The sequence below is a fragment of the Condylura cristata genome, unplaced genomic scaffold (genome assembly GCF_000260355.1).
Source record: "Condylura cristata isolate star-nosed mole 26May11 unplaced genomic scaffold, ConCri1.0 scaffold00018, whole genome shotgun sequence".
NCBI lineage: Eukaryota > Metazoa > Chordata > Mammalia > Eulipotyphla > Talpidae > Condylura > Condylura cristata.
This window is the reverse complement of record NW_004567119.1, coordinates 36,772,656-36,791,284: the sequence shown is the minus strand read 5'-3', so window position 1 is coordinate 36,791,284 and position 18,629 is coordinate 36,772,656. Positions and strand designations below refer to the sequence as shown.

At 33.3% G+C, this 18,629-nt stretch overlaps 1 protein-coding gene across 2 annotated transcripts in view; it reads right to left on the bottom strand.

Moving 5' to 3' along the window:
- The window catches only part of DENND1B (DENN/MADD domain containing 1B), a 212,554-nt gene that overhangs the window by 15,950 nt on the left and 177,975 nt on the right, over positions 1-18,629 (bottom strand). For both annotated transcript variants that reach the window (XM_012726735.1, XM_012726736.1), the window contains 4 exons: positions 17,331-17,371; positions 16,229-16,297; positions 10,919-10,975; positions 10,026-10,133 (listed from right to left, as the gene is read on the bottom strand). In XM_012726735.1, the coding sequence (XP_012582189.1) occupies positions 10,026-10,133; positions 10,919-10,975; positions 16,229-16,297; positions 17,331-17,371 (275 nt within the window). The remainder of the gene's footprint in view (positions 1-10,025; positions 10,134-10,918; positions 10,976-16,228; positions 16,298-17,330; positions 17,372-18,629) is intronic.

Here is an 18,629-nt window from a genome sequence, read left to right as displayed (position 1 = left end):
ATAAAGACACACCCAAAGTATACTTCTGAATAGATGAGTACTATCTGAGTAACACTATTGCTGTGCACTTATATGAAGAAAATTTTGAGCATTCCTGGACTCAAAACATAACCTACCAATCATATCACAGTAAAAATGTTCTGTTTTGGGATAGCTGGAGAAACCTGTATATGCTCTCTTAAAGGCAGTATTTCAGTTTTAGTATATTCCTGTTGTACTGAGTCCTTGAGACCAAGAATCGTATCTTTAAATTTATTTTGCTTCTAATTCTGCTTTCATTTAGAATGCAAAAATCAGCAAAAGAATTTCAACTCCCATCTTAACAATGAGAAAAAAGCTGGGCAATCTAAGACAATCTTAATTCTTCTTAAACCCAGAAGAATGGTCTTGTAATGCAACCAAGTAAAATGAATTTCATACAGTTATAAACCATTCCAAGTCAAGATAAGAATTAGGACCTGCTTCATTTTGGCAAAGCACAAGAAAAAAGACTGCTGTCATATAAGTAGGGGAGGAAAAAATCTGAAACTAAAATAAAATCCTAAAAGTTTATAATGCAGATTTGGAATAGCTAGGAGTCTCAAAAACAAGGGAGTTGGCAATCAAAAAGGTTTTTTTTCCCCACAGGTAAAATCCTAACATCTTATTTTTAAACCATTAGGTGCTATGGGGCCAAGACAGGCGACTGAATAGATTTCCCCCCTTGGATAAATGCCTGCAGGAGGTAAGAAGCTGCTATAGAGAATAGGGATGAAATGCTGTTTATTTCTAAGAACAAAACCTTAAACTGCTAGTGGACAGTCAGAGAACTCAAACACAAGATCTCTGGGGGAAGTACAGAAGCAAAAACTCAGTGCTGTAGGGAGGAGTGGGAAATCCAATGAGGCACACTGAGACCATGAGGAGGTCTACCTCAGGGAGGAACAGATAGCACTGAAATAGTTCAAGACCAATCACAGATATGATGAAGTTTATCTGCTATGAAGAGGGAATGGAGGGATGCTAAGAAAGCCCCATACCTTAGGCAAAGGAGGAACATAGTCTACTAAGACTAAAACTGGACCAGAGTATAGAAAATCCACAAGGCTAGGACCAAGTAATTAACAAAAGTTAACTGCTGGTGGAGGGGCAAAAACTTTCGGTAACAGTAAACCCCCCATCTCCATATGGCTCAAGTGTACAAGGACTACTGAAAACTGAGTGTGTGGGAGGAGCTTTGAGCAGAACCTTCTACCATCAGTACTCTATTCTAAGCACATAGGATAACAACAGATCACTGTAGGTAACAAAATTCAAACCAGTTCAACTATTAATGGATTCAATATTTTGTATTAACAGAATTACAGAAGAAGAACCTATATAAATTTGTACACACATGTAATGGAATATTAGTCAGTCATAAAAAAGAAATTCCTGGATTTGCAATATTAATGAATCTCGAAGGCATTATAGTAAGTGAAACAAGGAAAGTTTTCTGAATTTACAAATGATGGTCGTTAGTAAGGTAAAAGAAGATGAGTGACTTTGAAAACAGGCCTTGCACATAGTAGTATACAGTAGACATGACTTCAAAGGTTTCATCTTGCTCTGGACAGATAATTGAGGCAGTTTTGCTTGAATTGTATTAGACAGACTCACCATTTAATGTTCACTTGGTTTATATATCACTGATTACATTGATTATTGCTTCTTTTAATTAATATTAAGTTAGGGATTATTAGAGTTAGATTAATGAAAGCTTCAGATGCTTTTTCTTAACAGAAATTACAATTATATTTTGTTTTCAAAATCTTAAAAATGTCAAGAACACTGAAAAAAAAAGGCAAAAAGAGTTCTGTAAAATGATCAGCAGTATACCCAAATGTTAGAAGAGGCACAAAGAACTTCCAGAGAAGAATATAAACATGTAAGTCCAATTTTGTAATTGGTATGGGGGAACAGGCTAGCTTACGATATCTATTATTCAGATGTTTTATATTCTAGTTTAGAAAATACAATAATGTGTAGTAGATACAAATTGAATTAAAATATTATGCTATTGTAGCTATTTATCTATTGACATTCCTGACAATTGCTCTCTCTTGAGGGCCACAATAGGAAACAGCAGCAACCTCTACGATGAAGAGACTGGGTTTTCCTTTCATCAGATATCAGCAACGCTGATATCTGACCAACCTTAAAAGCAGTTCTATACACAAAACAGAAAGAAGTATCACTTCTTTGTCCCAAGATGTCTGGGAGAAAATAGAAATTGTTTGCAAAATAGTTCTCAAAGTAATGATGAACAAAAGAAAATTCTTATAAAGTCAAACAAAAGAGAAATAGTGAGGAAAATAGCAAGTTAATCGGTAATCAAATCCAGTAAGAATGTGACTACTGCACTGAGAATGTGATTTCTGATATGAAATCTTTAGCGGTAATATTAGTACTTAATAAATGAAAAAATGCACTAATTTTTTTTTCTTCTCAAGACTGGAATAAAAGGAGCTTGTAGCATTAAATTTGCAGAGTAAAATGGTCCACTGAAAATGTACATTTCAACTTAAAAATATATTATAATATATAATGAATGTTACAAAAATGAGACGACTTTCCAGTATGTCGTTTCAATACACTAGGTGTTGTCCAGTATTTTAAAAATGAAGTCTTGGCAAGTCAGTGAAACAAAGATTTGGTTTTAAACTACTTATTTGAAAGAATAGTGTTATGAATAACTTTTCATACTATAAATGTGCCCATACGCATTCTATTGTGTTTCTAACAGACACTATGCTGAAAGACAAATTTTGGACTATAAATTTATAATTATATATTTTTCTCATGTTGATAGGCTATGGTCTTTCAAGGAAAGAAAGGACTACTTAATAGCCACTAGAGGGCACCCTTGTAATCCACAACAGACTTGGAGGTGTGGGGTAGGGGCACTTATTTAGCAATCAGATCAGACATGTTGGACATTAGTATTATTTTAACACAGAAAAAAATATTAAAATTAACAACTCCGTACCTACATTTTTCAAACTGCACTTAAAAGATCAATTTTATAACTGAGACTGGTGAAATTCGACTGTAGGCTATCTGAAAATGACTTTTGGACGGGACAGATTGCTAAAATTTATTTTCATTTAGACATTTTTTTGTGGGCATCTTTTAATAGAAACTGACATTATTTAAAACTAGTATCCTTTGAAAGTTTCCTTATCACTTTAATTCAATGCTTTAGCTTTATCATATTAGTAGTATTCTGAATGAGTCAAAATTTAAAATGTGCTAAAAAGTAAGACATTTTTTAGCTTATTATGACAGTCAAATTTATTTCTATATTTTTAATTTATATTAAGATTTATTTTCAATTATATGGGCCTCCTCCTTCATATTTCTTTCTACTCCTTTCCCACCCCAGACTCTGTATCAATTGTATTTTTTCACATTATGAGATTTACAATTACTTTATTTCTTAGAGGAGCAACTGGCTACTTGCCTCTGCAAACAATGACTATACCATTTCTTTCTCAACTAATAAAGCAAAGCTATACAATGGATGGATTTTTTTCCAAAGCTGCCAATAATGTTGCCATTTTCTGAAATCTGTTAATATTATGTGACCTGAGCAAAAACACCCACTATCTTTACTTACATTAATTTTATTCCTAGAGTCCATTGAATTCCAATGAAGTAAAGTGTGTTACAAACACAATGCCATAAATCACATCTTATTAGTTGTGAATAATCTATCATTTATCATACTTCAGAACTAGTTAATCTAGAAAATCTAAGTTTTTCTTATAAAATTTCACAAAGCTTTAATTTCACTTGCAGCATTTTCAATTATAGGGTTTATTATCTGTCAAATATAAACCACCTGAATGCTTCTATTTTTAAAAACATATTTACATACTGGGATTCCTTTTAATTTCCCAGTCAACCAATATGTACTTCAAAATGCCCTACATACAAGCATCTGCATGTCAAAAGGTAACTTCTGAGTACATTCTTTCAAGATAAAATTACATTATTTATCAACAACAAAATGAACTAACTGCAGTTGTACTATGTGCTACAAATATACTAGGATGACTTAAAGACCTTCAAATACACAAGAACTCAGAAAGATAGCAAAATTTCATTTGAAGTGTGGCTATTGCCTTACCTGATAGGTGAAAAAGAAAAATCACATAAGTCATTTTGTTTTGAATGCCTCTTCCTTGTTTATGCGTTCAGAATATAGCTATTCATACCACAAAGTATTAGTTTGTATTTCAATATATTCTAGAATAAATGATCGCTAGTTTAACAGTATAGTTTTATTAGTAGAAATCATGATGATTAAACATTTCTATATGTAAATAATTTAGTGCTTGACTACACTCCAAGTGTGGATATTAACCAACAGATACACTGCTTTAATTCATATTACAGATGAAAAATTAACCTTTCATTCATATTTTCTCATGCAGTTTTTACATTATTAATTGGATAGACTGAAAAGAAATCTTAGTGTACTTTTATTTCTTCCAGACATGAAATAGTTAAGAGTGATATGTGTGTCAGGGTTTTAATAGGGCTTAACAACAAAAAGCTTCAATCTTCCACTTTCACTAGATTTTGTTGCAGTGGTTTTACCTTGCTCAGGGCCATCCATCTGTTAATGTTGACTGGTAATACAGCTAAGCCCCTGCTTGCAGTGCACTACTCTAGTTAGTGTTGGTGTGTACGTGTGTGTGCGTGTGTGTGTATCTCCTGCAGATACACATTATAATTATTAGAATAAGCTAAAAATAGCTAATTTATTTTAAAAATTAGAGCAGTATCTTAGATTTTTATAAATTTTATAGATTATTTAAAAGAATATCTCACTCTTTAAAAACTGCAAGAAATTATTTTAAAACACAATTTTAGTTGACAGGCTTAAAGGTCCAAACATTTTTTCACTAAGTCTACAGTATTTTGCTCAAAAATAAAATTAATGAAAGAAAGTAAGAAAGATTAAAACCGTTCTGCACCATGACCAGTGGCAGTATTCTCCCTGGACTCAACTGGCCCTACTTTCAATAAAACCAGAGGAGGATCCTTTCCCTGGAGTCCTGTTAGGCTGGGCTGCTGTTGGAACTGTCATCTTCAGACAAAAGGGAAAAGGGTTGGGTTTTAACAAATGTGAAGCCTAATTGGGAGATCTTCGTGGCTGTACCCTTGACATTTATTTAAGCCTCATCAACAAAACGGGAAATAACCATACTAATTAGCAGACCAGCACACAGAGTACTATTTATTGGGGGTATATGTACATTCCCACTGTACTTCAAAGATAAAACAATTAATGAAACACAGACTTAAAACAACAGACATTTTTATTTCTGCTCTTTTATCTAGTACCTGGGTTATAAGACTTAATTTTTTCACCTTAAAATATATTCTTGGGATTTAAATTACCATCTGGTTTTGAAAACCAGGTGAAAATTGTGTCTTTCACTTACACAAGTCTAGTTGGAAACCAGAAATGCAAAATTCTTTACACAGCTTAGATCAACTTCTCAAATGGATAATCAAATGGGGTAAGTTACAAATTTTTACTGAAAATAAAGTTATATACTTCAGGTTATAAATTTATAAACTAAGAGATCTCTTCATATATAAGTTGACGTATTTCCTTTGAATTCATATATTGGGATCTGAATGCATGCTTACTTTTTATGAAAATGGGCAATGTGAGGGTCCTCATTACTTGGTTAAAGGATTTTTAGTTACTGTGGAGAGTAACTAACAACAGAGAAAATAAAACAGATGATGTCACTGCTCTAAAAGACCTAAAGCTTAAGACAAGTGTGTACATGAAGATGGAAAGCTGCCAGTTACAACTGGTGCCTATGTGAGGGACAAACATTTCATATATATTATCCATGATATCTACCACATCTTAGAAAAATGGCATGTATTGTTATGACCACTTTACAAATGTAGACAGCAAGGCTTTAGGGATGTTGTGTTCTGCTCAGTACTAAATGATAGTGCCTTTTCCAAGTCAAGTCTCTGTTACTCACACTAGATCCCTTTGTGTCCAACTGCCCCCCTCTTCTACACGCAGTGCACCCAAAGCAAAGGCACAATAGCAGTCATTTGGTACTTTAGTTTCAGAATAAGTCTGTCTGCTTTTGAATACCTACGCTGTTATTTACAACCTGTAGAACTTTGGGAACACTTCTTAAACCCTTTGCTCCCCATTTCTATATTTGCAAAGTGAGAATAATAGCTGTTACTAGGATTGGTGTTGAATTTTAAATGAATCACATAACTCACATAATCATACACAGTCTACATCACTGCTAACTGCTAATCAATGGACTTTTCTGTTTCCTAAGGCTGATCTGGTGTACTCTAATATTATTTCAACTCTTTAAAAACTGAAATTTGAAAAATAGTACTATAGAGAGCAAAATCATATGGATCACCAAATTCCATGAATCCCTAAGGAATCTTGCATTTTGGTGACTAAATTTATCACATGCAAGTCTTATAAGAGAATCTGGTTATTGAATAATCAAATACGAAGTGGGACCCAGAGTTCTAACTCTTCCCTAGCTCAGTGAGCCTTACAGAAGAAAGAAAAATGTATTCTTGGTTTATTTTTACTTGTAACCCTTTTTAAAAGCAGTTAAACTCTCAAGTGAGAGCTAAAGCAACAGGAAACTATGTTGCCACTAAGAAAGGTATTAATGAGCCTGAACATTTCAAATAATAGAAACTGCAAAGAAGGGAACAAAAACTGTCTCCTAAAACAGATCCTTATTTCTATGAAGTACTTCCATCTCACTGTGAGCTCATAGGATATTAAATTCATCTGGACAAACAGTATCTAGCCCTATTTCCTAGAATATATGTGCACCTCCTGAACCACTAAAAAAAAAAAAACTTTCTGCTTTATAAATCATGTAGCTGTGTTCTTTGCTCTGTATTAGCTGCTAAGCCAGGGAATACCTCTTAAGAGCTTATATCACCTACTTTCTCTCTGCTTTGAGCTTTATTTAAAGAAACTTAAATATTTTATTCTATGTTTATTTTTAAGATGTCAATTTGTTTCTAGAAATAGAATATAAACAAATAAAGATTAGCATCGCTGATATACTGATTCTGCTTATAAACATCTATTTCTAGAAAAACACATAACTGAAAATCTAAGATTCTGAGATCCTAACATTATTACACGTGGGATAATACGAGTAGGAGAAGGTAATGATTTGAAAATCATCATTAAAAATATGTTCAAGATTCTAGCATCATTTTTTAAAAATCTCTTCCATCATATACTAGATCATTTATATTAAATCAGTAGGACTGAATTATCTCCAAAAAAGTAAAGCAAGGTAGCTTCTCCATATCATACTTCAAAGAGAAGCAGTGAAGAATTAGAAGCAGTACAGGGGCGAATCACTCTTGGTTTGCTTCCCAAATGCAAACAGTATATGCTAAGCTTCATTTCACTAGTAGTCTTGTTTAAGTGACTCAACTACATTATGAGGATTAAGGCAACAGCAAGACATTAATGCTAGGTTGACTTTAAACTTACCAGATCTGTGGTACAAAGACCAGTCTATAATTGCTTAAAAATACAGGATTTTTTTTTTTTACATAGATAACTTTTTGTCATATAGCATTACAAGGCAGCTAGAAATAGCTGAATTTTTTTCTAAGATATTTTCATAGTCTAAAACTCCTCTTCTGTGAACTGCTTCCCTGCTTACCCCTTCTACCTTACTAGTGTCCCTGGTAACCAGGTACTCTCACAGTTTCTCTGGCTAGTTGACTGATCCAATGATCAATGCTTGATCCAAGAGGGCTGATTAGATTCTTCTACAAGAAATTGGGTTTGGGAATTGTGGTTCGTTCCTAGTAGCTGCCCCAGTATCTGTGGCATAGAAACTCAAAGAAAGCACAGTGAACGGTTCATGCCTGGTGACAGAGTGAGGGAAAGAAAAGCCATGGGAGGTGGCTGATATTCTCTCCTGACTCTTTTTGTATGTTCTTATTCTACTACATGTCTACATATATTATTGTACATGGATGTCCTGAGAAAGGCCTATATCGCCTTATAATAAATGCTCTAATAGTGCTTTAATTCACTTCTTTGAGTTTACTAATATTATAAAATTAAAGAAACAATTCAAATCAGAGATTAGATGACAATTTCAGTTTGAATGTGCCATGCTCTGTTTTTATAAATAAGCTGCTTACCACAAGATGATTATTACTTCAGAACATTGTAGCAACTAAAAGAAATACAATTCAAATACAATTCGTATTGTAAAAATCATGCCTTCTGATAGTTCTGGTGGGGGGAGTAAGAATTAGAGGTACAAGGTAGCAATGGAAAAATTGCTGTAAGACCAAAAATTTATCACTTAATTTTAAGTTTCTTTAACAGCAATTGTGTCTTTAGGAAATAACAAACAAAAATGAAACCAAAAATAAGTAACATTTTATAATTAGATTATCAGAGAAATACAATGCCATGTTAAAAAAAAGATTTACTATTTAAATGTAAGATGCTTGAATGGCTATGACAGGACAGCCATTTCTCTGTGTTTTCATCTTATAGCATTCTGATAGGTAAAAAAGATTCCATATTGGCCCTCCCTGGTGGCGCAGCGGGTTAAAGCACAGCACTGAGAATCTAAAGCCGCCTCCACATGAGTTCGATTCCCGCCTGCCCCGGAGGTGACCACATGGCGCGGAAGACCTCTCCTGACCCGCCCGCTGCTCCCCTCAGCAGTGTACTTCGTCGATCTGCCTGTTCTGCTCCCCACTCTGTCTCTGGTGAATCCTCTCACCCTCCGCATCTCTGGCCTGTACCCCAGTTCTGTATGAATAAATAAATCTTTAAAAAAAAAAAAGATTCCATATTTTTTCCACATATAAATCTACTCAACATGGTAAATATAAGGTCACAGTAAATATAATATTGGTCTACAGATTAAGCCTAAAACTTGTGCAAAAGCTTTGAAGTTGTAAGTCTTGAGAACAGATAGAGAGGAACTGAACATACTTGTGGTTTGAAGGGAAAAAAACAAAACATAGAAATTGAAGGCAAACAGTATTACTTTACAAGTTAATAAGTACTTTCCAGTTAACAATAGCTGGAAAAGGTTTCTACACCTGTAATTTTTTTCAATGAAGACCTTGAACTTATTTTAGGTCATATAATCAGCATTCACTAATAGGCTGAAATTAAATAATGCTAACACCAAGTAATATAGCAAGCACTTAGATTGTTATATCAAGCATCAGATATGATTTCTCACCCTTTTTTAACTAGTACTTAAGGTAAGTGATTTAACCTTGTACAGACAGCTTCATCTGTAAACTTTGGTAACTGTAACAAATGAAGCTTGCAGCTACTTCTAGTTCCATAAATTTGTAGCTGTAGTTCACTCATTTCTTTTTAAGAAGCTGGTTTCCTAAGATCACTTAAAATAAGATTTGGGTATATATAAATTTTATATATTTTTAATAAAAAGGACCTTCAGGAACATATTTATGCATATATTGTTACAATTCTGAATACTTTCCCCTTTTGGACAATATTTAAGTAACAGAATATAACCAGAAACTGTAAATGTCTATAGCAAATAAAAAGACAGGATATCATACTTGCTATTATAATTGCTATACATGATGCAAATGACCAGATTCCTATGTATATGAGCCTCATTTTATTTTTGTGTTAAAAAGAATCAGTGAGTGATTTCCCACTAAACAAGTCATTAACACACTCTGTGAACCATACATTCTAACTGTGGCTCCCACTAGTGGTACATAAGCTCTGGGAGAGAGATCTATACAGTATGAAGAGCCTGACACCGGGGGTATTTGAATGGTCCCTTACGACCTTCCTGGGTGCCACCTGCTCATTTTCTTGACCAGAAATGGTGGCTTCTTACCACACGGTAAAAAATCAGTGGTACAAAGTTGTTCATAAAGAAGTCAAATTTTATAATATTAGAATTTGTAAACACAAGGATAAACAACCTTACCTGAGAAAGCTTGCGTTTTTCTAGGTTTCTTCCCTTTTCGCTGTGTAATGTATAAACTGGAGTATATTGTACAGAACCAGAACAGGTCCCATAATCTTCCTCATTTTCCTATAAATGAAGAAATATACCGTAATTATTTTAAAATACTCCTTTAATGTGATTAACAAAGTGACATAAATAAACAATTCACATATATGTTTAGAAACAATATTTGGGGAAAAATGCAATTTTATATTATGAATCAATAATTTCCAAAATAATCTTTGGCCATTTTGGATTACTTGAATAAGATTTATATGAATATAATTTATCTCCATCACTACAATGGAAGTTTTAAAAGTAGTATTTTTTTCAAATTTTAATTATAAAATTTTAAAGATATAACGTATAATCAAACATAACATATGCACACATTCATATACATGCAATTTTCAGACTCAAATATACATCTTCAAACACAATCTTTTGTAAATTAAGAACATGTTTCAGTTTAAAGTAACTATTATTAAAAAGATTCTATAAAACCAAAAGATGACATTCTGACTTAATGCTGCACCAGAAATCATCTTTTTAAAAATATTCTCAGCTTGAAGCAAGGATTTCAATTGTGTTATCAAGGCAAATCAACTTTATGAAAACATACATCCTGTTAAAGTGTCTTTGAAGATCTCTATAGTTCTGTGATAAAATATGCAAACAATAGAGAGATTACTCAGTGAATGCATACAGAATGGCAGATAGTTGCTTGAGGGCTTGTTATGAAAAATACATTCTTGAACAAAAGGCTAACCATATTTCAAAAGTCATTAAGAACATAAATCCCATGTGATTTGTAAAGTATAAGCTTCCAACTAATTTGAGAATTAAGATGGAATGAAAAGCGCATGATGTACCTTGTGTTTTAGCTTACTCTTCACTTCCTTTATCCCCTGCTTTGCATGACTTTTTGCCTAGAAAATAATACAAGTCTCAGGCTCAGTGTGTTTCTATTACTGTTGAAAAGACAAGTAAATAAGATCTCATTTAATGACAACTAATAACTATATATATTATTTAGTAAAATAAAAATTTATAATGTAAAACTCTACATTCAAGGACACCAAAGTATTTACTATGCACATAAATTAGCTGGTAATAATCTCTATCTGCATTCAAATAACATTTTGTGATTAACCAGATAAATAACAACCAGTTTTAATTTGAAATTGTGACCAACTGAGAGACAAAAGCAGAAAGCATATCATAGTAGCAGGTTATGTGGGCAAGTTGTAGACTTCAAGAAACGTAGGGAATTTGTTAAGAAGCTTTATCAAAGTGTTTACCCAGGCAGACATGAGTTTTTATTAGCAAAGCTATCTTAATGCAATCTATTTCATATATACATTTTTTTTCAAGATTTATTTATTTGTGCATACAGAACTGGGGTACAGGCCAGAGGCTCAGGGGCGGCGAGAAGCTTCACCAGAGACAGAATGGGGAGCAGAACAGGCAGATTGACGAAGTACACTGCTGAGGGAAGCAGTGGGCGGGGCAGGAGAGGTCTGCCACGCCATGTGGTCTCCGGGGCAGGCGGAAATCGAACTCATGCGGAAGTGGCTTTAGCTTCTCAGTGCTGTGCTTTAACTGGCTGCGCCACCATATATAGATTTTATGGTAGATATTAACTTGTGCACCATAGGAAATCTGGCTCCAGCACATGGGTAGTTCAGGTCTTCCTTTGATTCCTGAGGGGTATAATTTAAATAAGGACAACTGAGGACTTTACAAAAGCCTTAGCCATTGTTTTATTGCAAAGTTCCACTCACAGTAGCCAGAGTGAAAACATGGGGGGAGGGGGGAGAAGAGGAGAGGGGGAAAAAAGGGCAGAGGAGAGGAAAAACAAAATTCCTAATTATTTTGTTTCCCTAGTATCTGATTATGTGCTAGGTACTTAGTAAGCATTATTCCATTTAATTATCAAAATACTGTGAGATCAGTACTATACTTAATTTTCAAATAAAGAGGGTGACTCAAAAAGAGTAAGTCCACATAACTGAGATTCAAATCAGTTTCTTTCTAATCCCTAAATTTAACTTCTTTCCACCTCAAAAAAGAATGAAGTGAGGTTTTTAAAACAGTGAATCTCAATCTCTGGCCCCCACTCCACACCCCCACAAAAAATGCATTATCAGTCTCTCCCTACAGGCAAGGAAACAAAGAAACCAAGGAATGAGGATCACAAATTATCTTATTTCCTGCTCCCAACCTCTGGATCACAAGATTAATAATGAAAATGATTAAATACATTTTGAAGACCTTAATTTGCCTAAAATTAATTTATTGAATAATATCTCAATGAGTAGCTGCCCATTATTTCTGATATCTGTGTGGCTAAAATAAACAAATTTCTGTACATAGACCCCTTTCAAGAAACCAAGATATGTATTATGAATCCTTATTGTAAATTGCTACCAATATGGAAATTATGCTATCATGTGAAAATGAAGACACATATATTTTCTTACTTAATAACTTAAAATACTGAGTAGAAGGATAAGAATTTTTATAACAAATTAGCATATTTGTCTGCTTTTATGGAAGAAATGAATGAAATTAAAGAGGAAAACACAGTAGTTAGCAAAACAATACAACAGAATTTCTCTAAGCCTGAAGAAAATCTTCTAGTGTTCACCAGGAATGAAATAAAGAGAACTTTACTGCAGCACCTTTTGTTTTTAGAATCTTAAGTAAATATAAGAGGCAAAGTTTAACGGGGTTATTTCATTTTAAAATGGCAGCTAAATGCTATTTAATTGTAAAAATTTAAATCTCTTTAAAACTCTATAAAACACTTTAGTAGTGATCTACTAAGACAGACTTTCTTGCATAGTCATAGAAAAATCACACAAAAGGTAGACACTGATTAAGGCAAAATGATGACTTCTTTTCCTTATTTTTAATTTATGACAGGTTTTAAATATTTCAGAATGTTGGTACTATGTTTTTATATACTCTGTGCAAAATATAATGTTTGTGATAGAGATGTACAGCACTGATTAATGATGGTGAGGGATAAGGTCACATCTGTTTAGATGTATGTTGCCACAACACAACCACCATCTAGGCATCCATATTCCTTCACAATAGTCCACTGGAATTCCTTTCCCTTTGATCTGCACCTTCACTCTTTCCTTATGGTGGCCTCAATTCTACAGTCAGACTTCTAGGGTATGATAATGGTTTAGTTTTGTCTGTTTTGTTAATTTACATTCCACATAACCTTTCAGTATCTGCCTTTCTCCTTCTGACTGTTCACTTAGCTCAATTCCATTCATGCTGTTGAAATTACAAGTATTCATCCTTTTTTTCTCTTTTTTTATAGCTCAGTGATATTCCACTGTGCACATATATCAAGCCTTCCTAGTTTACTCAACAGAATTTGTTTTACAACTATTATTTTGAGCCTGTGTTTATCCTTGGAGCTTCGATGGGGCTCTGGAGACAGCAAACATTTGGAGTTTTCTCATATAACCAGCTACTCTATGCCATTTTTTTTTTAAGATTTATTTATTTATGCATACAGAGCTGGGGTACAGGCCAGAGGTGCAGGGGTGGTGAGAGGATTCATCAGAGACTGAGTGGGGAGCAGAACAGGCCGACTGAAAAGTATACTGCTGAGGGGAGCAGCGGGCGGGTAAGGAGAGGTCTGCCACGCCATGTGGTCACCTCTGTGACAGGCGGGGATCAAACTCATGCAGAAGTGGCTTTAGCTTTTTAGTGCTATGCTTTAATCCGCTGCACCACCAGGGAGGGTCCACTCTGTGCCTTTTAATTGATGAAATAAAGGAGATTTGCTATTGTCATTTCATCTTTAGTTTTATGGTTCTACTTGCTAGTTCAGTTTTTTGTGAATTTTTTTCTCTTCAAATTAGATAGGAAAATTCCTTTCTTGTAGAGGAGATCTACTATTTACAAATTCTGTTTGTTTGTCTAGAAAGTCCTTTATTTCTATCTCAAATCTGATGGAGAATTTTTCACAGCATAATATTCTTGGTGTGTGGCTTTTACCTTTTTATGTACTGTGAATGTGGCATTCCATTCTTTCCTTGCCTGTTAAATATCCTCAGAGAATCTGATAGAAGCCTGTTCTCCTTACCCACACCCCCCTCAACCACTGACTTTCTTTGCCTTGTACTCTCAGCAGTTTCACAGCTGTATGTCCTGTTGCAGTCTCACTGCATTTAGATGACTAGGTGTTCCTTTAGCTCACAGACTTGTATATTTAGTTTTTCCCTAGGTTTGGGATATTTTCCTCTAACATTTCTTTTAAGTTCTCTGTTCCCTTCTCTCTCTCTCTCTTTATCTTCATTATCCTTATGTTTCTTTTCCTAGTGGAGCCTGATAGTTCTTAAATGTTTCCTCATAATTTTTTTATTTCCCTTTCCTGTTCCAACTGGCTCCTTTTGTGAATATTTTCTTTGAGGTCACTGATTTGATCTTTAATTTGTTCTAGTCTGCTTCCACAGCTTTCTGAATTTTTATCTCTTCTAACGACCATTTTTTATCTTGCAACTCCCTTATTTTTGGCTTCAATTTTTATCTTTCTGTTCATTAATTGAATTTTTCATGACAACCATATATTTATCTGTATTTTGTTCTAGTGTATCATTCTGATTTCTTTTTCAGCATTTCCTTAAATTTCATTGTCATGAAAATTATGACCTTTTTATCTAATAAGAAAATAAAATCCCCATATCTTTATGTTTGGATTCTGAAGAGTAGTTTTCTTATGTAGTGCTATATGGCTTTGAGGTCTCAAGTTGTATCTTTTTGTTTGCCCATCTTTCTGTCTTAGACCTTAGTGAAGAAAACTATTTCTACCATTTCAGCAGATGGCACTGGGGTTTTTATATGATTTGAATGTTTGGCTTTGCCAGGCTTCTGTATTCTGAGACTGCTTTTGCAGCTGATGCATCAAGTGGTAGGATGGGCTTTGGAGGATTCAGTTGAGTTTATGCAGAAATGATGGATACATATACACCAAAATTATGTTAAGAAGAGAACATAAGTTCTACACTTATTAAAATATATTATTCTATTATTAATTAAATCACTTCAAGTCATATGCTGAGAAAGCATCTATAGAGAAATTCTTATAAAGTAAAAATGGCCTATAATATTTTTATAAATAAGACAACCTACTGAAATTTTATAAATATTTTAATACCAAATCACTAGATCCTTCTTCAGAAAAGTAGCTTAATATTAGTGATGCATATGTAAACAGACAAAACAGAGGCATGTTTACAGCTCTTATGAGTACACAGATATCATATAAATGCTCTTTGGAGAGGTTGATAAAAATTTTCAGGGGAAGTAGGATGTAAACTAAGGTTATAGAATAAATGGGTATTTTACTAGGTGGACAAAGGTCAATAAATTTATGTTTGACGTAACAGGGATGTCTTGTTCAAGGAAATCATGGCAGAAGAGGACAACTTGCATTTGTGAAACAGGGCATTTGTGAAACTCAGCATTTCTAGAGATGAATGGCTCATGGGGACAGAGAAAAATAAAACAGGATACAGTAGGGGACAAGATTTTGAAAGTGTCAGAGATTTTTATTAAATATTTATTGCTGTTATAACAGATTTCTCCACTATTCAAATATAAACTGTTTTTCTTTGGAATGATTTACTATGTCAACTTTGGGTTCTGGGAATATATTGCAATTAATTAATGTGGGAACACTTCTGAGCACATGCAGTCTGGGAAAGTAACCAAATAGGAACGATTTACTTTTAGACAGCAGGGGGAGACTGCATTAGTTCTGTAATGCTGATATAAGCCATAGAAAATCATTTAATAATTTTAATTATGGAGCATTCTAAACATTTTTGAAGAAAGAAAATTATAACTGAAACTCAAGTATATAATGAGAATTAAAAGTATAGAGTTAAATGATATAATCGGTCTTACAAAATAGATCGTGGATTGTTTCAAATTTGTGTGCAGAATTTACTGGCAGTTTAAAATTAATTAAAGAATTATTTTAAAAATATTTACAGGAAATATCCTCTAATTTTAATCACTGAATTTACTTTGGTCAATATTAACTCTATGCTTTTAAAAGATTAAGAAAAATATTTTGGATTACATATACATCACATTGGAGATACAAAAATTTAATGAATAGAGCTTTTGATTATCAAAAGAAAACTTACATATTTATATGCTGTTCTTACAGCAGGAGTAGCTTTGGTCATTGCTGTGTTGAATAGGGCACCTCCTTTCTATAAAGTAAAAACAGAAACACAGTTACAAAACCTTCAGGCCAGAAATTTTTGGCTTAATGACAAAGCATTAATATAGCAAAATACAAGACAAAAGCTTTCAAAAATTATTTCATGTTTAGTTATTTCAAGTTTTTACATGTTGTATTAATTCCAAACAAAATAGAAACATTCCAATCTGATCTTTTGGTTGATATAAAATATAATTTAAAAATTGCTTCATCTTTGCATTTTAGGTACATTGAGGATATGGCCAGAAATAGAGGTGCATTTAAAACTTAATGAGAAAGTGGCCCTCCCTGGTGGCGCAGCGGGTTAAAGCGCAGCACTGAGAAGCTGAAGCCACTTCCGCATGAGTTCGATTGAGTTCGATTCCCGCCTGCCCCGGAGGTGACCATATGGCATGGCAGACCTCTCCTGACCCGCCCACTGCTCCCCTCAGCAGTGTATTTTCGTAGATCTGCCTGTTCTGCTTCCCACTCTGTCTCTGGTGAAGCCTCTCGCCACCCCTGAGCCTCTGGCCTGTACCCACGTTCTGTATGTACAAATAAATAAATCTTTAAAAAAAAAAAAACTTAATGAGAAAGAAATATAATATTTATCGACTGTTTTAATGTTTGCTGTTTAATGTTTGTAAACAGTTTAATTGTTCATTAAATGTTTTAATGTTGGGAAGTAAAGTCTTCATATGTATTTTTATCCTAATAAAGTCCTATTAACAAAGCACATTAACAAAAATGATAAAATTCCTATCAAACCCTACTAATATCCCACCTGATTCCTTATTCTTAAATAAAAGATAGCAAGCAGTGTAAATGTTGCTTTTTCAAAATAAACCATTTATCTCCAAAGGCTTTCCATTTTAAATTATGATATTAATAAAGTATAAGCATAAAATAAAAACTACTTAAAATGTGAGAAAATACACAAACATTTCAAATATTGCAAACATTTCAAATACTTCACACTTTCACTGAACATTTTTCCCATATGCATTAGAGTGAAAGAAGAAACTTTCAAAGGTTATTATTACCTTAACTGTATGTACCCATTGTTGATATGACCTTGGGTTCCCTAAAATATAGAAAATAAGATGTCAGGAATAGTTGATCAAAAATAAATCCATAAGTAAGAACTCATTAAAAAGTAGTATTTCTAGGACTTTAGTAGACAAATCTTATTTATCTTCAATGTGGTAGAGAAGCAATGGTATTGTGACAACCTAATAAATTTCTCTGGTTCTTAGAAACACAGTAATTTGCATTTTTAAGAACAAATACGTTTACTTTATTCATATATAAAACTAGTATATTAGTGTATTTTGTCTTCTTTCATTTTAATATTCTCTTCAGAGAGGAAAATATAACCTCTTTTGAAATCTAAAATATTCCCCCCCAAATCTTTTAAGCTTATTTTTTAAAATCCTATGTCTATTGTTTTATAAAATTATGCCCTTTTTTACACTATTGGGTTAGTCGGAAAACTAAAATGAATTCTATCATTTTTAAAAATATGCAAAATAAATAAAATACCCTATGTTAATGAAAAAATGTTAAAAACATAGGCTTCAGGTGGTATTTGACTTAGCCATTTTTAAAAATTATGTTTTCCTTGTGGAATGATATTTTAAATCAAACTTGGACTATCAGTGTACTTCTTTAAGATATTTTACTAACAAAAATAAGTAGTATATCTTTATCCATACTGTCCATATACTTTTAACTTACCTATTAAAAATGGTTAGGGGAAAAATCATGTATTTCAGACATAGCTATTAGTCACAGTATTTTGAAATGTTTTATTTTCACTTTTTCTCCAAAATCAACAAAATGAAAAATAAACATCTATTTCTACATGATAACTACTTAAACATTTCTATATAACATTAAACATTCTGTCAATCTAGAAAACAATTTTCAAACCTCTGATCCACAAAGAAAATAAGTATGTAAAAATTTCAAGGAAGTAACAGTAAGGTGACTTAGAGTTGGGATGAACAAATAGTTTACATTCCACTCTTCATAGTTCACAAACTTCCTTTTCCTATGTTACACTTTTGAGTTTTTTCTTTTTCTCTAAATTAAGCACAACAGAAGGAAGGGGGGCTTGGAGTCTAACAGATTTGAGATTCAGATCCAATCTATCCTGTTACACTGTTTAAGATTAGGTTCTAAAGCTGGCTGTGACAACATTTGGTGTAGTACTTAGGACACCACGGACACACAATAAATGTTAGCCATTGTCATAAATAACTTGCCAACTAAAGAGTCTAAGGTAATAAACATTATTTGCCCAAGTTCACAAGGACAGAAATTGAGAGAGAACAAGAATG